The sequence below is a fragment of the Dendrobium catenatum genome, unplaced genomic scaffold (genome assembly GCF_001605985.2).
Source record: "Dendrobium catenatum unplaced genomic scaffold, ASM160598v2 fragScaff_scaffold_266, whole genome shotgun sequence".
Lineage (NCBI taxonomy): Eukaryota > Viridiplantae > Streptophyta > Magnoliopsida > Asparagales > Orchidaceae > Dendrobium > Dendrobium catenatum.
In genome coordinates this window covers 578,536-604,901 of record NW_021318728.1, presented here as the reverse complement: position 1 = coordinate 604,901, position 26,366 = coordinate 578,536, and the positions used below count along the sequence as shown (strand labels likewise).

General features: G+C 34.4%; 1 protein-coding gene across 2 annotated transcripts; it reads right to left on the bottom strand.

The window, feature by feature from the left end:
• Positions 1-3,285: 3,285 nt before the first annotated feature.
• Positions 3,286-18,885, bottom strand: LOC110103317 (UDP-N-acetylmuramoyl-L-alanyl-D-glutamate--2,6-diaminopimelate ligase MurE homolog, chloroplastic). 2 transcript variants are annotated; one of them, XM_020831976.2, is made up of 5 exons: positions 17,166-18,885; positions 15,911-16,027; positions 15,595-15,770; positions 9,924-10,067; positions 3,286-3,862 (listed from the first exon to the last, which is right to left on the bottom strand). In XM_020831976.2, exons 1-5 carry the CDS (start codon positions 18,604-18,606, stop codon positions 3,860-3,862), a joined length of 1,881 nt encoding a protein of 626 aa, XP_020687635.1. In that variant the 5' UTR covers positions 18,607-18,885; the 3' UTR covers positions 3,286-3,859. The 2 variants fall into 2 exon arrangements, with proteins under 2 accessions (XP_020687635.1, XP_020687634.1); XM_020831975.2 differs by having other exon boundaries at positions 3,291-3,885.
• Between the last annotated feature and the right edge of the window lie 7,481 nt (positions 18,886-26,366).

The following is a 26,366-nucleotide window of genomic DNA, read 5'->3' as shown; positions in this document are numbered from 1 at the left end:
GAGGAACGAGGCGGCGGATGGAAAATGAAGGTTTGGGGCATGGAAAGAGAGGTGTTGAGTTGCCCGGTAAGGAGAGGGACGAGAGGAAGACAACTGGGATCGCCATGAACTGTTCAAGAGATGAGAGAGAGAGAGAGAGAAATCGGAGTTGTGGAGTGGATTGGTGAAGGTGGCAACGGTATTTATGTTATTTTGAGCAGAGGATTTCTAAACTTCACATTTTATAATAATGAAAAATATGTTTATTTATTTAATATTGAGTTAAAAATATTATTTATGTATTCAAATTAAAAAATTAATATATGTGTTTAACACATATACATCTTGAATATTAATTTTTAATTTTAAAACATATTATATAAATAGTTGATATTAATTTTTTTTTTAATTTTTAATTTAATTAAAATTTATTTTTAAGATTTATCATACACTTAAATAAATATTTTGGGAAAAACTAAATTGTACCCTTATAGTAGTAATAAGTAGAGGTATTATGAAACCCTTTAACTAAAAAGAAATTGATTTTTTTAAAATCGAAGTTCTTTTAGTATAATAGCTGAAATTTCATTAAAAAATTCTGAGGTTAAGTATACGCATGCGGGAGCAATCCTGCGATTGGTAACACCCTGAGAAATTGCAACGACGGGACAAAAACGTGAGACCATTAGCCTAAAGCGAACAATACCTTGAAAATTAAGAGTTTGAACTATTACAAGTATCATAGGATAAAAAACAAATAACTAATTGCCATCAAGGAAATTTAGCTACTTAATATTAATCTTGTATGTTTTATTTTGCTCTATTTATCAATAATTTTTCCTAATGTTTATTTTTTATTTTATAAAATAATTAATTTTCTTGATTTTTATGTTTATAATCTATATTATTGTATGATTATATCTTCTTAAATAGAGTTTAATATGTTTAATAAGTTTAATTATATTTCTATGATGAGCCCAAAGCCTAGCCAAAAATCAATATTCTACATGCTACTATAAGTAAAGCTATAATCATGATATTGCATCATTCATTCCCATGCAACTTTATCATAGAGTATATTTTGAAAATTTTTTATCAAACATAGAGCGAATATTATAAAATATATAACATTTTACATGTATTTATATTTTTGAAAATAATTTTAATTTATATAAGAAATGATTTTAAAATGCATTTTTTACATGTACTTTTTTATGAGAGTATATTAACTAATATATAAAATAATCCATATTTATATGAGAATATGATGATTTATTTCATACAATATAATAAAAAAATAAATATTTTCATATTTGTACCATACCGATTTTCATTGTAATTTAATTTTCCACTTTAAAATAAAAATTACAAAAAAACTCTAATTGTAAATTTTGAAGTAAAAATCATATAAAATATCCTAAAGCTATCTTCTTGAAATTCATGATCAGAACAATAATATAAATCTATGTCATAAACAAACAGAGAAATTCTCACACAATGCAATAATAATAATAATAATAAATTATTAGTAAAAAAGTTGAAGAAATAATTGTAAAATTAAAAAAGTGGCATAACAGCTTGAATGAATCAGCTAATTATTTTTGGCATCTTGTAATGTCACATGAATAATTAATTAGCTATGAGGGTTCTTCTGTTGTGCCCATGATACTTTTGCATTTAATTATTGCAAAACATAGAATTTAATAATTGATTTTTCTTTAATTGTTAAGTTAATTATTGTCTTGTGTAAGGAAATTTCATGTCAAATGTAATATTTTTGATTTTTTTAAAATTAAAAAAATGTACATTTGTAATGAAAAAAATGGTACATTTTTCAAGAATTTCCTTACACAAGACAATAATTACAAGTGGATCTTATCTTTTTAGTTAAAGATAAGATGAATTTGAATTCCCTTAGGAAAACATTGCCCTCGTTTGGAACCTCATAGACCTCTTAGATCATTCAATCTTGGCCCAAAACTTTCCCTAAGCAAATAAGGACCAAGTTTGCCCAAGTTTATGGTCCTTGGAACTCCCAATCTAGGGATAAATTATTCTGTGCAGACGTCGGACACAGATGTGCATTCGGAGACGAATTAGGTGCATCTACATCAGCGATACCGAACAGTACGGTACCGAACGAAAGGGTGACGTGGCACATTCTAGTTGGTCTCCGAACGATGTTCAGCATACACAAACTAGTTTTTCCAACCTAGGACTCTCATTGGCACCTTCTCATGCAGCATCCTCCCTCTCAATGTCGAGTAATTATTACATCCGAACACCGAACCCGTCCAAAGACCAATAACCACGCGCCATGTCACCTAGAGCTCGATACCGAGCACTCGGTATTGCTCGGTATACGTCCGGATTTCCAATTTTTTATCCGGACATAATAATTTCCCTCAATCTCATCCTATTACTCACACAAGAACTCATCCTCTCTTGGCGCCTTGCCAATTCCTAATATCAATAAATCGCATTTATCGACACTTCTAAGAACTTATCCCTTCTAAGTACCTTATCCCAAGAGCACATTCCTTCTAGACCCATTCTTAATATTGATACTTGTGAAGTTTCCATTCTCAAAAACTTCTATTGAGCCCCATTTTGAATATATTGTTGGCATCCTCTCTTATAAAGTCATCCTACCAACCAGGAGCCATCTCACCTTTTTTACTTCATTTGACAACTCCCTTTTCTCAGCGCCATCTTGCCTTGTTGGTCACTAACTCTCCACCTTGGCCTACTTAAGTTTTATTTGGAACAACTTTTTTGTCGCTTCCTAAAACAATTTTTTTTAGTAAAAAACTACTTTAATAAGCAGCACAAAAATCATCCCGAACGAAACCTTAGTCTCACCATGATGAAAGTGTTATGCTTTCTTTCTTACAAACTGCTAACTTAACATAAGATAGAAATCTGCAAAGTCATTCAGCCTTGCATATGAATATTAGGGTTTAACCTCATTTCTGTTTTGCAACCTAAAAATTTGATACTTTTTTGCATGTGATTGCTCAGCACATAACATTAAAGAAGCTGATAGTCCTTTTTCTTTTCCTTTTCTTGGTGAGAATTCAAAGATTAGACCTTCCTTCTGAATTTAGATCTATTGCTGACAGTTAATGTCACAATCTTCATTATCAAATTCATAATTTTATTAATATAATTCTGATGACCGTTACCATCTTTATGTCAATAGATAACTCTATGACTTCTAACATTCTGACAAACTTCACTGTAACATTGCCAAAGCCAAATTTCATTGCTTTTAGTAATTAATCAAATATTTATATTCTTTATTTGCTTGAAGAATATGTTTGAAGATTTATTTTGGATGAAGTTACTCTCAATGAATAATAACCTCTTGTATTCAGTGACCGCTCGTTGGACTTTAAATCATTTGAAATTGATTCCAACATGTTCGAATTTGAACCTGGTTTGAACCACAGATCGAAATTGAACTTGTTCGAATGGTGAAGACCCCGAGTTTGTTCTCGCAAACGCAACCATCAATAGTTGGAGCTCAATGGAGAAGGCAATGAGGGAATGATGAGACCTACTATGTGTCGGAAGAAGCAAAGTTTGTGATAGACTTTTATAACTAGTCCATGAATAGAAGAGTGATAATTTCATCAGAAAAAAATATTTCTCCAAGAAAATAAAACATAGCAATATTTGACCAAAATGTGCATTATGAGAAATAGAGGCTAATTTCCCCTTCAGTTCTAGCAAAACAAATTTGTTTTTAAAATTATATATATATAGGCTTCAAGAAAGTCTTCTCTTACCACTATCATAAGCAGTCACTGACTCACTGAGGATGTTGCATAAGAGAGTGAAGTGTTTTGTTCACTTGGTAAGTGCCAAGCCATCAGCATTACTGGAGAATGAAACCATGGATTCCTGTCAACATTTGAAAAATAGTAAAAAGAGTTTTGGATGTGAATGATCAGCAGAAAATAGAATCAGGTAGAAATTATTTAGACTTCATTTGGGATGGTTTTTTTATTGCTTCTAAAAGCAGATTTTTAGTAATTTATTAAAAAAATTATACTAGAAAGCTGCTTTAAGAAGCAATAAAAAAATCATCCCAAATGAAACCTTAATGATTTCATACAGCTGATAGAAACCCAAAAGCCATTGGTTTAGAAAGAACAAGTAATCATATAAGGTTTGTAAGTAAATGCATACATAGATGAAAGATTTTATTCCAAATTTATATATCATTTCTTGTATGAAGTGAGGAAATTGTAGATAAATAAAGTAGAAACTATAGTAGAAAATTAGATTAAAAAGGAGGGTAAAAAAGCAGTGGCATGAAAAAATGGCAGATCGTTGAGATATGAGACCTCAAGAAAACATTGCTTTTTAACTTCTCCGTCTCGTGCAAGTTCTTATTCTGAATGGTCCAAAACCAAAAGGAGCTTGGTGTTAGACAGGTCCCGTGTGGACCGGCCCAGGCGAAATAGAGGCGGAAGTTCCGCGTCTCTTGTATGCGTCGAAAACACGCCTGGGTCCAAGGGAGCAGTTTAGGAAGGATTTTTTGGGGAGTTAGGAGGGAAATTTGAATGTCCGGACTGTTTAGATATTTTCTTTCGGATTTTATGCATTAAATAGTTTGTTTTCCTAGGGTTAGCCGGTTAGGGCATCTTGACATCTAAACCCAAACTCCATCATAGTCAATTATGACATGCAGACCCATGCTCAATCAGTAGTCAGGGCAAATCTACATGCACTTCCAGGTATGAAATTGCATCGTTTCAAATTTTAAATTTATATTATAATCCTTAATAATTCTTCTATTTCATTTGCAAATATAACCCCTCTTTTATGCCTTGACCTATTTATTTTTATAAGGTTTAACATCACAATAAAAGGTCAAAACACAAGTATCCCAAAGAAGTTTGATCGCAGATTTCAGAACATTTAAAATATAAGATTTTGGGTAGTTTTTTAAATTCCCAAAATAATGAGCCTTATTATGCATTCATCCACAGACCATCGCCTATGTTTAAGACATAAATAGGCACTAAATGCAATATAATACAATGATAGCACAATTACACCCTCATCCTAGCAATACAAGTAAAAAGAATTGACAATATCCTAAACCGATGAACATCAGACGCTTCATTGTAAGCCTTTATATTAAAATTCCCGATCAAGTTAAGTATCCAACTATGATGCACTGACACTTCTTCTTAAAGAGGTATGAAGTATTCGACACGTATCAAATATGACACGCGTCCTATACTCTTCTGACACGTGTCGGACACACCGACGACATGTTCAATTAAAAAATATTAAAAATAAATCGGATGCACATCTCCGACATGCGTGTTTATAAAAATTTTAAAAATACAATTTATCGTATATTCGTATCTCAATTATTTTTTAGTAAAAAAATAAAAATTAAATTTCTTAATTCATCTCGAGCCCCAAATCAATCGCTCATACTCATACCCCATTCCTTGAATATTCTCATTTTAATTTCTCTTTAGTAGGTTGTGGGTAGGCTTTCACAATAATACTCGATATCATCTCAATATCAAAGTCTGACGTTGTGTTCACATTAACGCTCGACGTTGGCAATTACTACACCCGCAATCAGACACCCGTGTCATCTCGACATCTCATATTTTTCCAATGTCATCTTAGCATCGACGACCGACAACATTTCAAGATTGACGACAGACACTGTCTTGACATCAATGCCCGATACCTATTACACAATAATGGTGCCCGACTATCAAGAGCATTATCATCTCCCCTTTTGATGCCTAACAGGACATTAATGCCCAACTCTTGACATCATAATATTAAGCATTTTAAGCACAAATCATAGTTAAATTACATATTATTTCTCAATTAGCCATCATGTTTATTCAATTTTTATATTTAAAATATAAAAAATATAATATTTCGTCCAACCCGTGTACGTACCATGTCTGTGTCTATGTATCATGGGTATCCTACTAGTAATATTGTCGATTTCAACATACCCTTTTTCATGATTCCTTCAGATGATTAAATTAACATCATATTTTCTGTATAGGATCATTTTTCAACATGTATCAAAATATAGGGCACAATTCTTTAAGTAAACATTTTATCGAGCAATATTTCATATATGTTTGAATAGCACCAAAATTGTATACTAAAGCAGCATAAGTTTTCATCAATTGTTATAGAAAACAGCCAAGTAACTCGAACATGATTTTCAAATTTCATTCGTTCAACCCAAGCAAATACATAACATAAAAAAAGAAAGGGTGGGCAAAAAAAACCACTTAGCCAAAAAAAAAAAAAATCAATTTGGTTGTATTCAATTAAAGTTCTGGTTTGATTCCAATTTGTAATTTGGGATACATAGATTGGTTCGATCTAGATTAAATTTGAGTTTTCAAAAATTAAAAAAAAAAAAAAGAATCGAACAGAATCAGTAGGGCTGCAAACAAACCGAGGTGAGCCAAGTACGTGAGTGTTCATGTCTGAGTTCATTTATTATCAGCTTGTTCAAGTTTGGTTCATGTTTGGTTCGAGCTTTATTGTTTGCATTCATGTTTGATTCATTTAATTTAATGAGTATTCATATTTGGTTAATGTTTGGTTCGTTTAGTGCTTATCGAGCTTTAAACAAACAAGTCTTAATGAGCTATAAACGAGCTCTACTTCTAGATGTTTATATAACTAGTTTTTTCGAGCTACCAAATGAGCTCGTTCACGAACAAGTGATCTATGATTCATCTTATATTTATTCATGAACATTTTAAACAAACAATCTAGCAAACATGGTCAAATGTGAAATGTCTCTTTTTCATGAACAAATTCATTCTATTGAAGGTATAAAATCTAATTTGAATTTGAATTGTTTCCTAAATTATGAAATTTCATTTTTGGAAAGTTTCTAAAATTAAATCCTATTTGAATTTAAATTCAATTAGATTTAATTAAACCTTTCCAAAATCTCCGAGTCCTAAACAAGCAATCCTTAATTGCCTTTCCCTAATTCCCTCTTCCCTATTGAAACAGCCCCCCCCCCCCCCTCTCCTTTCAAACCCCACTTGATTTCTTTCCAAATTGTAGACTTTTCTCTTTGGGAAGATTTCAAAACCCCTCCCTCTCTCTTACCCGCCCCTCCCTCCCCTCCCTCTCACCCCTTGCCCTTTTAATTCTTTCCAAACTTAAGAATTAATTAGGGAAACAAATTCCTAAATTTTCCTCCATCCTTCCTCTCCAAAATCTGAACCTATTTCTTCCCCAAGCTCCCATCTTTGGCGGGCAACCTCTCTCCCTCTTCTCCACTTGAATCCTTGAGAGAAACTTCTTTCTGTCAAGAGGAATCTTTAAGGGAAGTAAAGGGCGTCATCTCCAACATTTCAACCCTACAGAATTGATGTACGACCAATCCCGATCTTGACTCCGACTTCGTTTACAACGAGCAAGGATTCGTCGATATCCTCCGGTCGACTTTCTTCGACGTCAACCCGGAAAGAGACAATTCCGTCGAGGAGTACTTGGATCGTATCATCTTAACCTTGTCCGAAGCAATCAAAGAGCAGCTTGCCAACAATCAGTGGCAAATCACCTCCATCCCACGATGAGGCTGAACTTTTCCTCCCAGTCAATTTCTCTCCTAATCTACTTCTCTTGTAGGTTGTGATTCAAGCACAAGGAGTCGTGCCAAGCTATCTTCCAAAGCTTAGTAAATGTATGGCTAGAGTTTTGATTTTCTATGCTTTATAATCTCATTGTTAACCTAGGGATGCTATTGGAAATCCACTTAAATTGTATAGGTTGAAATTCTAATTGCTTTAGTGATCTTAGCTTTTAGCATGTGATTTGGCCTAAGCAAAGCCACATCTCTTTTGTTTTCTATTATCGTTTAGTGGTTAACGTTTGTAATTCTTAATTGCTCTAATTCAAAACGTGCAAGTTCTTATTGCATTCATTTAAATCATACCTAATCCTGCATCAGTGGGTCAACAAATGAACCACGATTTAAGCTCGATCATTCTATATAGATAAATAGGAGTCGATACGGCTCGAACTATCAAACAGATATGCGGTCAGGGTGTCGACCGGAACATCTGTTTTATACGTTCATATAAGGCCTTCAAGGCCTATGAACAAAGAAATTCATTTAAAAAAACCACAAAGCCAGCAACAAACCCAATCCTATGACGACAAATTGGCAGAGTCGATAAGGTTTAATTCACAAATGGAAATGACCCCAAACACCCCGATGATGTCTGTGTTGAATGCATATTTTAACCGGAGGGGTTAATTTTAAATATTTCAAATTCCACTCAAATACCCGAGAAAATCCAAAACTCCAAAAAAATATCAAATTCAAATATATAAAACTGAAATTAATCATCAATATCTTGAAGCACAAAATCCATCCATCCTCTGCATGAGTTTGTCGGGGTTGACAAATTAAAGTTTACTTAAACTCACTTAGAGCTAATGCATAAGTCGAAAATATCACTATAATCCATTCTTATATAATCTTTTGTCAATAAGAACATTATACGTGTCCCATAACTAGCAGTTTTGCCACAAAATGGCACCGCAAGATAAACGGTTATGACTCGGAGTCCTCTGAACCGAATAGTTTTGCCACCAAATGACACCACTAAATTACGGTTATGGCCAGAGTCAATGCATTCCTTAGTGACATTAAATCTTTGAATCAATAAGATATGATCGATAGGGCACAAAGCCCTATGTTAGCTAATGCATATCCAAATTTATCCCCTTAGACAAATATTCGCCCCAGGTCTACAAGGTATCTTTGGACGACGCAACCCATGGCTACTGACAAGGATCCTTTTGTCAGGTTGGGTCGACTACCTCCTCTGACTAAGTAGATCAGGGACCACGATGGCCTAGGATGATGGAACAATGGGATCTTGATCGGGTCCATCATCCATTCCCCCTCCATCCGCTTTAATTATATAATGGTGAATTTTCTATTTTAAATATTCAATGTCACATTCCAAATGCTCATGCTGCTACTATATGTCAAATAACACATATCTCTACGTATCTGATTGATGACTAGCCTTAATCGAAAGTTCTCTCTCATTATCGGGAGGGGTAATTAACTTTAGGGGCATGCGCCTATAGGAAACCAGAACTCAGATTATAAAGTCCTTGCAAAATGAGAGCGAAATCTTTGGGTAGTGTCTTATCTACAAATTCATCTGCCTTCCAAAATTTACCCTGGAACTTAATTTCATTAAAACTCCCTCGAAAGAAAAGCAGCAGCGGGGAAGGCCAAGGCCGAATTTTCGAAGCCAATATTAACATCTCTTGCAGTACCAACAAAGAAAAAAAAATGATGATTCATAACCCGAGTTCAAATAGTTTAAATAAGGCTTATGATGATGACGATGATGATCGCAATGATAATTTGTTATCCTCTATTACTCTAAAATATTGCTTTACTATTTCCCTTCAATGTGAGGAGTTTATGAAAGATATAAGGGCTCATTCTTAATTAAAAAATAAACGAGCTAAATTTCATAATGTTGCCAAATTGAATTAGGAGGGTGCTTTGCAAAAATCTAGTTAACAAAGTTTAAATTTAGCTTCTTTTAAATCGGTTGGGCTCAAAGCCTTGGCACGAGAATTTTCAATGTCTCTAGTCACAGCAAATTCACCTAACAAGTAAAAAGCTCCAAAACAAATTTTAGCCTGCCTTTGTCTCAACAAATAGACCTATAATAAACTAACCTATTGTCAGGCTAGCTTTAAAAATGATTACTACAGAATCTAAGGTTGATTGACATTATCCAAGAGAATTTGAAGGCAAAAAAAAAAGTAATGGATAAGCAAAACTAAATGAGAGAGTGCAAGGCAATCCATCAAATCAAAGTATTGAAATCAAATTCAAGAACAATACTAAAGCAATAAATAGATTAGGTTTAATTTACCATTCTTGGAATGCATTTTCCAAGACCTACTTGACGTAGTTTGTCAAGATCACGCAAAGCTGCTCTGCACTCTTCCCTATCATCAATGTGTACCTTTTTGTTTCCTTCTAGTTGAAAGGTTTCATGGCCTCTGCCTGCAACAACCTGTCATTGATAGTAAGGAGAACATTTATAAGAGAATATTGGGGAATAGTTTGATTACAGTGGGAGAAAAAGGGCTATCTATGAAGTAGGGCGAACATTCCTTACAAAAAAGGAGAAATATCAAAATTAGAGAAAAAGGGTGATCTATCAAGTAGGGCGAACATTCCTTACAAAAAAAGGTAAAGAGGTAATATCAAAATTGAAGAAAAGCAACCTAATAATGAACTTCCAAAATATAGGTAAGAGGATGAGAAACAAAAAGTTTCCTTTTTTTTCTCATGGATAATATCCATCACTTTCTCCAAATGATCCAAGGCAGCCATATGGAACATCAACACACTGAAATACGGCTTAACATTATAAATAGATGCAAACACTTTCTAAACCTTCTTGACAATAAGCAAAGCCCTATGGTCAAGATTCAGTTCTTAGTTGCTTGTTTCTTCAAGGAATCAAATCCCCAAATAGTCTCATGCTCCTAGATAGCTCTTCAGATAAATTCAACAACCCATGGACCAGAAAGTTGGATAAAAGTTAAAAGAAGATAAAGAGGCCATAGATAAGTACTATAGGCTACTGTATAGATGCATAGCCATCCAATTGTGTAGATAAAAGAGTTGTGTTGTTTTTTTCATGATCAAATAAGAAAAAAACAAAAGAAACAAGCATGCCCGCATAAGATGAAAATTAGACATATTAGCCAAAAAACAGAAGGATGAAAATAAACAAGTTTTTAATATATGAAATGTCAACATGTAGCGTTCCTTGATGGAATGTGAAAAGATGGAGTTCAATTTTAATGAATTTTCTTTTAGTGATGTAAAAACAATCTAAATAAAAAACATACACACAACTTGACACAGAAACTTGATTGACACAAAGCTATCTACAATAAAAAATATTTACTCTAAGTGATGCAAATAAAAAGTAAAAGAAACCAAGGACAAATAGAACACATAATAGGGCTTCACCAAAGAAGACCGAGTACAATAAATTAGATCATAAAAGCATTAAGATATCAAGATTTTGTCAACAAATTTGTTAGTACAAATTGTGGAAGATTTGAATTAATACAATCTCACGATATGGTACGAAGGATGAAACTTACCATTATGAACAACAAATTCAAGCCAAAAGTTCAAGTTCGATGCTTGTTGATTCAAAATTTTAATCAAATCAATTGTTTTTAATTAAATTGAACAAATTGATCTAACCTAACCTCATTTGTCGAATAAACCCAACTTGCTTCGACAAAATTAAATTGATTGATTTAATTTAATCAAATTCATTTATTCAATTTTATCTTAAATTCATTTAGTTTACCTGAAATTGAACCTAATTAAGTCAATTTTTTGTTGATTAATTAATTCGGCTAAATCGAATCAAATTAGCTAGTTCGATTCATTTGACTTAGCCTTGAATTGACTAAATTGAACCTAGGCGAACCCTATTAAACCTAATTGGTTTATTCAATTCAACCATTACTCAATGAAGCCTCTAATTCTTTTGTCACAACTTCCACTTGCCTCTCTAAATCGGGTGTTTAAAGATTAATGATTACAGACGCAAGGAGAAGCGGTGTCCCATCATCTTTTCTCACAACTTCTCGCATGACTTGCTACTTTCCTCAATCGTCGCGAGCTCTCAAGGGTAGGGCAACTTGATCAAATTTTTTGACTACTAACCGCATGAGGGTGCGATGAAAATTGGGGGTTACACCTTTATGTTAGCTTGGCATGCTCGCGTGCTGGAAGAAAAAATTAAAGTTAGGCATTTAATGGGTTCTTGGCTGAGAGAAAGTAAAAAGGTCCTTTGGCTGTTTTTTACTGGGTGAAAAGCAAGGAGATCTTGTTGGGTTTTATAGAGGTAGAGAAAGGAGAGACAAATAGCTTTTTTTTCTTCCTTTCCATTCAGCTAGATATTCATATTTAGTGGAGAGAAGTGAAGAGAGGAAGCTTCATTTTCAAGAGGAGAGAGTGTTTGCATCGAAAAAGTTTTCCAAGCTCAGCAATTGTTATCAAGCTTAAAACATTAACTTCGGCAAGTTGGTTGTGACAACATTCAAAATAGTTTTGAGTGCTTGTAAGCAATATCTTCCTCTTCAGCTGTTTTCATCTCTACTAGATGAAGACACTACCTACGGTGAACCATTGGACAATGGCTCTGGTGAGCTAAAACCCTTAAAATCTTAGGAAACCTAGGTCTATAGGTCACATATTTGTGAATGACAAACCTAGGTTTATAGGCTCCTGAATAGCTTCTAAGAGAATATGAATTAGTGTTAAACTTACTCTATGGCCAATATCTAGAATTCTCTTTTATTTGTAAATAAATGAGTTCAATCTACTGCATATGATTTTAAGCCTAACATTTGTCATTTGTCTTACCTAATTAAAATAAAACTCACCCTTAAAACTCCAAAGTTATTGAATACTTTTTTTGGTTTCAACCCTCAAATAGAACTCTAAAATGTTCATTTTACCGTATTTATTTGAACATAACTCAAATCAATAAATTAGCTCTGTTATGTGACACAAAATAACATGTCTTTCCTATCACTTAGCCCCAAAGCTATAGGTTTATATCATCACATTCATTTGTGTGATCCAATCAAGCAAATAACCCTTTAGCTCTTGACCTATAAGCCTTAATTTCTTGTATTTGACATAAATCAGGATTCTTTCCTTTGGTTCACTTGACCCAATCAAGTGAGTGTATAAACACAAACTTTAGATTTTCATTAATTAGCCAAAACAAATGATCACATACTTCATTTTAAAATTAAAACTCAAACATTCAAGTCTGTTTTAAGAGACTCAATTCTGAATTTCGCTTGGCCTAATTAGTTGAATTCCATCAGATCCTACGTGAAACCCACAAGCAAATTTACATTACCCAAATCAAGTAAATTTCTCTTCCTCTTGAACAAATATTAAGAGAATCACTAAAATTCATAAAAAATACTTAAATTGCTTTTGATGCAATGATGTGTCATTCCACCCTAGAAGATGGAATGCCCATATCATTGACACCATAAATGACAAGTTTGTCTCAAAGTAAATAGTGGTCATTCCATAGATTCTTCATAACCCTTTAAAATATAAAACATCTTCTAAAATTAAAATAAAAACTTTCAGTCACAAATAACTTGAAGTTAAATATCTCAAGGACTAAAATTATGTCTCTTTCTTTTCGAAATAACAAATCAAATAATAGTGAAAAAATCATACAAGCCAGCACACATTAAATGCACAACCCCTTAGGCATCTAAAGACTAGAATTTTCTTTTTCAATCATAAGATAATATTTTCAAATAAACTTGTATAACTTATTTAGAAATTAAATGACTTTTTCAAAATTAAATAAAATGCAAAGACTCCTCATGTAATATTTAATTGTTTACTTATCCATAAGAGTGTGCTTATTAATCAACATCAAACTCATGTATTTGTTGATGAACATTATATAGATAATCTTTTGTGCTGCATATAGAAACAAAAGCTCTCATATTAAAGGATATATAACAAAAAATATTGCATTATGAGTCCGCATATACATACACTCATGTTCAGGCATCTTAATTTAAGTAACTAAGTTGTAAGTTTTTTTAAATAAAATCAAAACAATTTAACATATATTGTTTATGCATTGAGATTAAGCCTACATAGTTTTAAAAGCACTTAGGTGAGTTTAGCTTATTGTCCTTTCCAGGCAGGATTGTAAGTCCAGAGATTCAACTAACTTAACTTTAGATGAGATTTTAGTTTGTAAGTCTCATGCATTCAATGGATTTAAATTCAAGTTATAATCTAACAGTGGTTCTCATCTTTAAATCTAGGGTTTGATGCCAATATTCTGATAGGAAGTGCTTGTATTCACAAGCAACCTATCCAAAATCGGCGAACCAACAGCAGCCAAATGGCTGTCCACAGCAGGAAAACAGCAGATTTCTGCTGTTTACAGCAGGAAAACAGCACTTGTCCGGGAAAATACGAGAGAAAACTCAAGAAAAGACTTGTATTCCACTTAGACGATGAATAAAAGAGCAAGATACAATTGATCCTCAATTCAAGAGGAGGATCGATCTCTCCCAAATCTCTAGACGCCGCTAGAGCCCAAAGAAATCCTAAATCTACGATATCTCAAATTTCAGCCAAATTCAAGATACTCAAACCCTAGGAAAAACATCTATTTAATGCATACAATTCAAAAGGAATTCCCTAAACGATCCCTGCAATCAATTCCCCTCCTAAACTTCCTCAATTTTCCTTCCTGAAACCGTCCCGCAGGGCGTGCGTCACGTGCGGCTTCCGCCCAGGCGGAAGAAATCTCCGCCTATTTGCAATTTTTGCCCGTGAACCGGTCTGCCTGGACCGGCTGGACCGGTCCAGTGGACCGGTCTAACATATTCTTTTCAGTTATGTCATACATCCTCAAATTTTTGGGCATTTCCTTAATCATATGTTGTTGGAATATGAGCCCTAATTTCATAAATGAGATTAATTGACATGAGCATAAACTCAATCATAAAAATTATAAAGCCTAACAAAGAATAGTTTTGAATACCTTTGAGTTTCTAAAAATCAAGTACTTCAATCTTTCCTCGTTTGGCTTCTATTCAAAATTAATTCTAAGTTGATCCCATTATTTTTAAAATTTCATAGACCAAATCATTGAAATAAAATTAGTTAAAATCAAGTTATTCAATATTTTGATTAAAAAAAATGTAAATTCCTATTTTAATCAAAAGTTTTCTCAAGAGTTGAACACCCTTGGGATATAATTAACTATAGGAGATTGCCTTCATGAGATAATTGTATCCCATAATAAAATGAAACATATTCAATCAAATATATTATACAAGAGAAAATCCTAACATATAAAAATAAAATGAACTTTTTTGTTATTGAGTATGTAGTGAAATAATATTTGAGAAAAATGACCAAAATCATCCCTTGGCTCTTTATGAAGAATCAAAGTAGTCCTCAACTATATTAAAGGACTATTTTGATCACTCAAGTCTTTAAAAAAAATTCAAAATAATATTATGATAGGACTACTTTAGTTCCTCTTTAATATAATTGAATACAATTTTGGCCTTTTAATATAACTGGGAACTATTTTGGACTTTCATAAAGAGTCAATGGCCATTTTGATCATTTTTCTCAATAATATTTTTATCTTTCAAGATAATGTATTACTTTTCATATTGTCTTCGATCACAAAATTTTTAATCCATTGAGGATAGAAAAATTCCCCAATCAATGCTTTGCAATGATGCTTGATATAACTAAATACAACAGACTAAATTAAACAAAACAACTTACTGCAAGCCCACTCAAATAAAATAAGACAACAATTTGTGTTTCCAATAACTACAGATGTTGAGCTCAGTGATAATTTTGCCTGAAGTGATAAATATGTTTTCCCAGCTCTTTTAAAGTACTTTATTCTGAATTCCGCCAAATCCGTTAACAAAAGTAGGTTCCAAATAAAAATTCAAAACAATTGAAGTAAAAGAATTTACCACAGCGTCACCTTCTTCTGCCATGGCTATTGCTGCACGCACAGCTACTCTTCTCAAGTCATGCACAAAAAGCTTATGACCATTTGGAAGACACAAACAACATTCATTCCTACTGTGACGTACATAGTCTTGCACAGTCCATCCAAAGACAGAAAGCATGTCATCATAGATGTTGGCTTCAAAATGTAAAAAGGATATATTGCAAGGTCAGTATTAACCTGGAATCTTGAATTTTCATCTTGTAATTAAGCAAACAAGTTAATGGAGTAACTTGAAAAATAATAGGAAGAAGTAAGTTTTGGAGACAATGACTTGCCTGGATTTTCAGTCTTTGGATTGTCAGATGTCAAAACAACCACTTCACTTCTATCTGTAGCAATTTTTGCCATCATTGATCTCTTTCCTCTATCGCTTTCACCAGCACATCCAAAGACTGCAAAAATCAGGTATTATAAGTCTACAAACAAGCTTGAGGTGGAGTATCAAATAAACAACAGTTCTCCTAAATAAAAAATAAATAATTCCCCTCCTTCCATGAACTTGTTGCAATTGAAGGCAGGGTATTAGTGGGTCACCATGGGGCTTAAATCTTGAGATTTTTGCACACAACAAATTGCCAAAGTTGGCAAGTATGCAGTTGCAGTAGTGGAGACTCCCTTCGATCACTGACATGGTTGCTTCTCCGCCCCTGGATAGTCCGCTATGTCCGGCAATTTGAGCAGATTTATCAGGCATATAAAATATTGCTCCCTAGAGATTCTATCTTCCATTGTTAGTAATTTTTTAACTGTCATAGCTGCCATGGTGTTTCTTTTCTTGGTTTATTGCTACATATTTTATCCACTATAAAACCCAATAAATAGGGCCATGTTTTGGCCAAACAAAGCATGGAATATTGCAACTTTCTTTCTCTATTTTCTAGTAGCTCTTTCTACCATACAAACACGAATTAAAAAAAAAAAAAAATACTATGATTGTTGACATTAATGACATCAATCTCCATGACTACTAATAAGGCGTGCTTTACAAAACTAATTCATGTTAATGTCAAGGAACATTGCTCTGGCAGCAGAATTTTGTGGCAGTAACTGAATACGCCAAAAACAACATCAAGCCTTTTATCCCATTATGTGACAGTAAGTGAATGTAAGAAAATATATAGCTTTAAACTGCAGGTGAATCTATAACACAAAATAGGTTTCATTACAAGAAAGATTATTTGAAGAGATGTTCACTGAAATGGAATTCCTTGGGTTTTAAATATGTGGCTATTTGAAATATGGCACCTGTGGTTGGCAAACCTTTTAAATTTACTTCTTTTGATTTTCCTTGTCTACTTCCTTTACCATTAAGTGGTGAACTAGCCTTTCTCATAAATTTTGGCAGCTAAGAAAATGACTACTATTGTAGACGCTCAAGTTAATAGGTATCAGCAATTTTATTGATCTTACATTTTTATCAAATAGTATTGACATTAAATGAACTAGTGATCTGATATATGGAACTTGAGAAAATATTAAAAAAAACGTCAACCATCAAAATGAAAGAGGAAAAGGCAAGAAACAGCATACCAGTTATAATTCTCCTAGCACCTAGTTCTCTTACAGTATCCAAGATTCTTGACAAAGCGTCAGGAGAATGAGCATAGTCTACGATCACTCCAAAAGGTTGATTCTCATGTATTAGCTCAAACCTACCAGAAATGCCATCAACTCCTTCAATTCCTTTCTTAATGTCCTCTAACTTCGCATCCACCCCTACTCCAACAGCCACAGCAGCAAGAATGTTGTATATATTGTGCCGCCCAATCAACCTTGTTGAAATTTCCAAGACCCCCTTTGGTGTTATGATTAAAATGTCCGTTTTACTTAACGAAAGCTCAAATGTTAAGGGGCACACATCAGCCTTCTTATTTTCCATTGCATATGTCACCACAGGAACACCTTTTTTACCTTGTGAAACAAAAAATTTAGCATTTGGATCATCAATATTCACAATTTTGCAATGATGATTTGGATCAACCATCCTAGCAAACAACTTGGCTTTGCTGTTCTTGTAATCCTCTTCTGACCCATGAAAATCATAATGATCCCTCGTTAAATTTGTAAAGACTGCAACGTCAAAATCAATTGCATCACATCTCCCAAGGGCTAACCCCTGAGATGAAGCTTCCATTACTACTGCTTGAGTTTCCTTCACTTCCATTCTTGCCATAAGCTTTTGAACAGTCAGAGCATCAGGAGTTGTGTTTGGCACATCCAATTGGCTCTCCCCATAACCATGATAACCCACAGTACCCAACATGCCAGTCTTCACTCCCATTGCCTCATAAATAGCTCTCACCAAATGTGTTGTGGTAGTTTTTCCATTTGTTCCTGTAACCCCAATTACAGACATTCTTTTGGATGGATTTCCATAGAAATTTGCCGCAAGGCTAGGAAGCAAAGAGTTTACGTCCTCGACTATCACAAGAGCTCCACAATCCAAAATCCCATCCAAATCGATCTTCCTACAAGCCAGTACTGCCACAGCACCTCTCTCGATAGCATCGTTAATAAAATAATGACCATCAGTTTTATAGCCAATACAACAAACAAAGAGATCACCGGGCCTTACTTTCCTCGAGTCATTCTCAATTCCAGTTATTGTCACTCCAATATCACCACAAACACCAAGAGGTATAATCTTGCTCTGTTCCAAGAGCTCACAAAGAGCCATTCTGAACTCGGATGCCTTCGCAATATGACCACTTGAACTCCCATCTTCTTCCTGATTAGATCTTGAATCGAGGGTTCTCTCTTCCAAGCGTTTTTGGACAATGGCTAGATGTAAGCCGCCTAATCTGTCATTCTGATGCTTTCCATGCGAGTGAAGAGAGATGGTTTTTTCCAAGGAAACGCCCTCCCGGAGATCGCCAGCAGCAAAGAGGCTGGGAAGAGGCCGCCGGAAGGGGAGAAGTGTAGAGGACAGGATTTTCGAAAATGTTATGAAAGAGATTGCAGAAAGAGCCATGGATCCGTTTGAAAGAGCTCGGAAAAGTGAATATAGAGTCGAAATTGGACGAAACGCGGTCGATTGTGGTTCTCTGTCGCCAGCCTCGGCTTATAGAGACATAGCAAGGGGGCGAGAAGGCCATGAGAAAAACGATAGCAAAGAGGAAGAAAAGGGTAATGATTAGCGTCCTCGAGCATTTCGGGAAAGAAGATGAACAAGCTGAATCAAAGCGAAAGGGAGTAGGAGCAACCAGGAACGCGAAGTTGAGCGCCATTACAGGCACCAGGACAAGCTCAGTAAAATGCGAGTACTTCTACGGACAGAGGAGGGTAGCTCGAGGCAGTGTACTGGTGTCGGTCCGGCCCAGTTGACTCGGTTAATCTGGACCGGATCTTTAGGGCCTGTCCTGAGGGTTTTTACTATTTTCATAGCACGGTTCTTTTTTTTTTTTGTAAATTCAAGCAAAAGTGACTTCTCTAAGCTTGAAACATTCTCTCAATATTATCTCTCTAATTAGTTTCCAAGAGATATAAAGTTCTATAATTAAGAGAGTGGACATAAGCTTTAGATGTGATTGAATCACTATAAATTCTCATGTGTTTTTTATATCCTTTATATTAGCATTTTTTTCGCATCTCTTTTACTTGTATATTCATCAATTTTTATTAACAATTTGAGTATTATTGTGTGTCAAAGTATTCAAGAAACATGTGTTTAATGTGTTCATTTTGTACTCCAGCACACACATAGATAAAAGAAAATTTACAAGATACATTAAAAATTTTACATGAAAAACTCATGAAGTAAAAAATTATGAGGTCTCGCACAGTTGAAATATTCTCAGTATTGTATGTCAATTATTATAGACAATATCCTTCATTGTAATTAGCAAAAGCATTGATATGATTAGTAGAGACTAATTATAGATGAATGATTTGTAAGCGCCTTAAAGCATTAGAGTTGTCTTCAAGAGATTATTTGTGACTCATTTGATCATTTTTTTCTGAAGTTTGGTATGAATAAAAATTTTGACATTGTGAGTCAGAGTTTGTTTATAATGTGCAACAATAATATAAGCAATGTCATGTATTAATGTTAATGACAATGGCCGACAATGAAGTATGCGAGCATTAGTGATGGGAGATCAGTACTGAGTGGCACTGATTAGGCAATTGTAGTTAAAAGAAATGTGATGTGATGTCCACGCCTATGGATGGTCGAGGTAGGATTCTGTTACTGAAGTATTCTGGTGCTAGCACCAGTGGGGGACTGAGTGAGATTCTGTTACCAAAGTGTTGTGATACCGATGCCAGTGGACGAATGATGCAGGATTATATCACTGAAATATTGTGATGTCGGTGCTAGTGGGTGCTGATGTGGGATTGTGAAAATGAAGATTTATGAAATTTTGGGCTTAAAGTTATTCTGATAATCAATATGAAGTGTTTGTTTATAATTCAATAAATTTTAGTATTTATTTAATTAGATCCAATTTTAGCATATCATTCAATTTAGTTTTCTTTCAAGTTCTTCCATTTTATTTCTACAGTACATGATTTTAATTTTTTTTTTAAGTTATTGATTTCTGTTTTAGACTACGATTGTTTACTGAGTCGTGTTAGCTTATCCATATTTTTGCTTCTATTTTTAGGCCCAAGGAAGGGGAAGGAGTAAGCTGAGTAGTTTTGATAACATAATCTGATTTGTGTTGTATATATGTTTTTGTTAGTTTTTATTTTAAAAGGATTGGCTTTCATTTTATTATTCTCTCTATTGTCAAGCACTATTCTAGATCTATTTCAGATTATATATATTTTGGATGATATATAAAAAAATCATGTTGAGATTCAGTAGTATTCCGCTTTATATTGCATTCAATAAAGACTCTATGTAGCATATAAGTTAGAAGTTATATTTCAGTACTTCCCCAACCAGATCTTGGGGTTAATCTTGCCACAATCAAACAGTAAGATCCGTGTGATATCAGATCGTATTGGGCTTGGTTGTGACATATTATGTTGGTGTCGGGTGACCGAGGTAGGATTTTGTTATGTTAATGCCAATGAATTATCGGGATGGGATTTTGTTATGTTGATGCCAATAGGCAACCGAGAAGGGATTTTATTATGCCTATCTCAGTGGACGATCGAGGTGGGAATTTATTATGCTGGCGCTAGTGGGCGACCGAAGTGAGATTTTGTTATACCGATGCGAGTGGGTGGCCTAGTTGGGATTTTGTTATGTCGAAGCAGATGGGCTACCGAGATGGTATTCTAATATGAGATGTGTAATGATGCTGGAGCCTAAGGACTATTCTGAAGATTGATATAGGATATTTGTTTATATTTCAATTTCAGAGTAGTTCATTGGTTCATTAAATGCACTCAATAGCAGTATATGTTTCAATTTTAGCTTTTTGTACGGTACTTTTTTTTTTATTATTATAACACAATATTTTTAGTTCTTTGATTTCAGTTATTAATTTTTATTTTAGGCTACGATAGCCTACTGAGTCGTGTTAGCTCACTCCTACTTTTACTTTCATTTTTAAGCCAAGAAAAGGATAGTGAGCGAGCTTAGTAGTTTTGATGGCAGGCTCTGATGAATGTTGTAGGTATATTTGGTTAGTTTTATTTTTGATAGGCCTGACTTCTTTTTTTCTTTTTTTTTGTCGTCAAGTGTTATTGTGTGTGTATAAATATATATATGATTATATTTTGAGATTTAGTAATCTTCTATTTATATTGCTTTTAATAGTGACTTTGTGGAGTATATAATTTAGATGTATTATTTCAGTAGTTCTCCAATCAGATATTGGGTAAGTCTTGCCATAGTTGAACACTATATGCAGGGGCAAAACTAGCCCTAATTTAAAGGAGGGGAATTAATAAGGCTTGTATGTCGGGGGTTCAAGGGGGCAGCTGGGGTTCGAGTATAAAAAATGAATGAAGAGGAATAGATTACCTAAAAAATCATATAATCGAATTTTCTATTTGAAATGGAGCTCTTTGGTGTTTTGCTTGGTAGCACTGTGATACCGGGCTTGAGAGCATAACATCGCCAAAAATCAACGCAACGACATTAGAGTCTATGTTTTATAACAATTATGGATTCAACTTGTAGCATTGTGGCGCTAAATCAGAGTACTGTGGTGCTAGACCACTAACAATATTTTTATTTATATTTAATTCTAAAATCCTAAGCACTAAATCACCCATTTGCACTTGGCTTGTTGTGGAAGAAAAGAGGGAAAGGGAGAGGAAGAGAGAGAAAGTTAGGTTTTGGTCATTTTTTTGTTTGTTATTTCAATTTGGAAAAATGTTCTGATCGTTGTAAGTAACCCAAACCCCACTCCAAATTTCAATGATTTTGAGTTTCAATAATCAAATATCTCATAAATCGATAAAAATACATTTTATCCTAGTTTATTACACCTTTATAGTGTAACTTTTCATATGCGATAGATATAAATTTTATGAATGTTTTCATTGTAATATTATTGAATTTCATTGGTTAAAATGAAAGTTATGATTTTCTGAAGTTATAAAAATGCAGTTCTTCCTGCATTCTATAGATTTAAGAATTTCATATGACATTTTATGTATGAAAGAGATATTGATACAATTGATATAATATAAATGTGATATTTGCATATAAACAAGGAATGTTATCTGTAAACACTATAATTGATATTGGTTGGCTGTTAAAATATAATATCTTGTGTAGGAGAGTGGACTGATGGGCTTTCCTTTAAAATGGTTTGTAGTGTTATCTCAAATATAGCTTGTAATTGACGATTGATTACACCGACAGGCTAAGAGTGAAGACTCTTAATGATTTATTAAATGCCACCTATAATAATAATAATAATAATAATTATTATAATAATAATAAATATGATGCAATGATAATGATAATGATGATGATATACTGATATAATTAAATACACATGAAATAATAAAAACACCACCTACATCGATAGCATGGATAGATGAATCATATATTGATACATACATACATACATACATTGACAATACTGACAGATGAATCATATATCGATACGTGCATACATTGATAACATGGATTGATGAATCATATACTAATGCATTTTTATTTTGTATTTTTCTTGTATTCACTTATTGTGAGGAGCTTGAGATAGAGTATTAATTGTTAGTGATTTTCTAGCTATTATAAATTTAATTTTAAAGATCAAATATAGTGAAATATTACAATGTGAATGATATTTAATTGCTTTTACTGGATATATTGATTTATATTGATGAGTTATAGAAGCTTTGGTAGATGATTTAAAAGATAAATTATACATTTCTTCCAATGTAGATCTTAGGAATGACATCATCAACATCAACATAATGGCATGGTCTCAGGCCTTTCATGCCGAACGATCGAGTCAAGGATTCTTCCATTATACTTTCTCTCAAAATATTTCTTTGCAATCCTTCAAGCACATCTTGAATCAGTTTTGTGAGTATTTCAGATCATGGTGAATGGTGTAGGTTTGGTTCTCCATATTTACTGCTTCTCAAGGTTGTGTTGTTATTTGAGATGTGAATGTCTTCTTGTCACTAGCATCCATTTATGTTCACATCTTCGAGGATAATGGGTTCAAAAAATTTTGTGGATGATACATGACCTTTAAAACAAGTAATCTCTATGCGAGAGGCAGGGAGCCAAGTGGGGTCTAAGTGAGTATGGAGAGTAAGAGACTTAGATTTACTATAAGTAAGTAAGAGAGATCACAAAAATGTTGAGAGTTGCAAAAGATCCAAAACTTCCCAAGAATATTGACACCAGCTTATACTTTGCTTGCAATAAAATATGCTAAGGTTTGGTTTTGAATTAAGCAAAAACTAAATTTTATGCAAGTGCATGTGTCGTTTAAGTAATAAAGAGATTAGCTGAGTATCGATCATACGAGGACTTGAACTATCCTATGACTACCATAGTATTGTCTATGTGAGCCACACATTTTGTCCTACCAATTGAACTAAAAAGAGTTTTTTTAAAGTTCTTAAGGTAAGTGCTGAAATGAAAAGTTCTCTGTATAATGTTCTGAACATATGATGGAGAAAAAAATTCATGTTTGCAAAAGTTAGATTCTTCTAAAATATGATATGAATTAGAGCGAATTCACTCGTAAGTCTCTCTCGAGCATGCAAGAGATTTAAATTAAGCTTTCACTCAACTAAAATGATTCTATCTCTTAGATTTCAAAACCCTGGCCATCATATGTCTATGCATGATGGTAATAAATCACAGTTGATTTTAAGTTAGTACACATCCTATGCAAAAACTAAATGAAGAGTGAGAGAATTAAAAACCACACTTAAATAATTGTAGGAAATAGAGTCTACTTAAGCTAAAGATGATTTCTCACACCTCACAAATACAAAACTAAAGAATTAGTCAGTCATAAATTGATAAGCACACAAAATAATTTTCATTAAATAATAAATATAAGATACAAAAGGTGTTTAAGTGTAGATGTCACATAAAAATGCTTTTACAATTGATTACAAATATTGTTTGCACAATAAATTGACTTCACTTCTGTACTCTCTCTCCTTCACTCTCTACTAACACTCTAAACTAGTTTGCATAAGAAAATAATGATATACCCTCATAAATCTGGCCAAAAAACTATTTATATTAAACACCATAAATGACATAAGCGCCACAACGTTGCAAATGGTTGTAATGTAGCACTGCTTAAGTGAACTAGCATTGTGGCACTATTGGATGTCTCCACTGCGGCGCTAGGTCTAAATCAATGTGTCGATTCACTTGGTAACCAACTCAACTGATGTGCTACGGCATTGAGGCAATTTAGAGTAGCAGCTTTGCTGCTACCAGCCTAGCATTGCGATACTCCATTTACTCCACATCGATGTTGTGCTCCCTGTTATGTTGGTTAAAAATTAGGGCCTACCACATCGCTCCACTAGTCAGCGCTGGCGCTGGAGCGCTAAATTAAATTATAAAAATATAGAGATAAGGGAAACACAAAGTTCTTCTTAGATCATCTCCAACCGAAAATCTCATTTTTCACTCCAAAATGCCGGAAACTACAAAATGCCGTGATTTCATCTCCAATGGAACGCATTTTTCACACTTTTGCAGTTAACCGTCGCCTCTTTTTTTCCCGCGACAAGTTCGGTAGAGCGGTAAAAATGGCGGAGATGAACAGTGCAACGCCAATATTAGCGTCCCACTGTTCACCCGCAGCCATATAGCGGAAATTTTGCAGTTCGGCTGGAGCTGGCCGGGAGCTCCATTCAAGCGTTTGGAAGTCGGTTGGAGATGCCCTTAGAGCACTAAAAGTGCTTGATGATGCGGCGTCGTAGCGCTGGTGATCTTTTTCCAAAATTATGGTCATTTTTCTAGAATTTACTGCTCAACAATGATCAAAGAAGGGATTTTCATATTAAAACAAATACATAAATAATAACAATAATTTTCAGTGAGAAATACACAAAATATGGATCTTTACCGTTTATTATAAATTTTATATATATATTGTTAATATTTATAGTTTCAATTTAAAACATGGATAATTAATTAAAATTGTATTATGTTTCCATTATATATAAATTAATATTTAATTAAGTTTAAAAATAACATGTAATTGATAAATGTAAGATATGTTAAATTCAATAGATTTTCGTATTTAATTTTGATTAGTGTGAGAATACATTTATAACTGTTGCGTCCTGGAATATTCGCGGCGGTAGAGAAATATATGGTTTAACGTCTTAGCATTGTACGAAGATCCAGCACACAAACAGATAAGAGAAGGTGTAACATTCATAAGAGACACCAGAGTTTTTACGTGGAAAACCCCTGAAAAAGGGGGAAAAATCACGGGGCCTGGCTCAGTTTGAATGAATCCACTAGTATTTGTAGTCGATTACAAATGAGGCCCTTCATTGGGAGAAGGCCTTGGATTGATGTAGCAAATGTACATCATATAGATTATATTACATGGTAGGAGTTACATATACATGTTTGTCTAGTCGGATGGACCGTAGTCGACAGGAGACTGGGGTCAAAAAGACCGTTGTCCGTTGATGGAGGTCGGAAGGACCATAATAGGCGAAGATGGCCTGAAGGACCGTAGTCGGTAGGAGACTGGGGTCAGAAAGACCGTTGTCTGTTGATATGGGTTGGATGGACCATAGTAGGCGACAGAGGTCAGAAGGACCGTAGTCGGCAGGAGATCGGGGTTAGAAAGACAGTTGTAGTAGGGCGGTACTTTGGTAGAACTCTGGACGTCAGGTAGTGGCCCAGCAGAAGTCCAGGCCTCATGTGGTGTTCCGATAAAGCAACGACGTCAGGTGGTAGTCCGGCATAGGAGAGGGTCTTTGGCGAAGGTTAGGGCCTCTGGCGAAGGTGAGGGCCTCAGATGAAGACGTCAGGCCTGAACGTCGGGCCTTGAGCAGAACGTTGGGCCTTCAGCAGAACGTCGGGACTTGAGCAGAATGTCGGGCCTTGAGCAGAATGTCGGGCATTCAGCAGAACGTCGGGCCTGAACGTCGGGCCTTGAGATGGTGGTGCGGCGAAACTCTAGCGGTGGTCCGGCGAGGTTCCGACGGTGGTCCGGCGAGGCTCCTGCGGTGGTCCGGCGTGGTCAAGGAGGAGCTTCTTCCTTCTCTTCCTCCTATCTTATTGCTTGGACCTTCTCTCATGAGAAATGAGGGCTCTATTTATAGATTTTCTGGAGTGGCATGACCCGTAAATAGGCGTGAGATCAGGGGCGA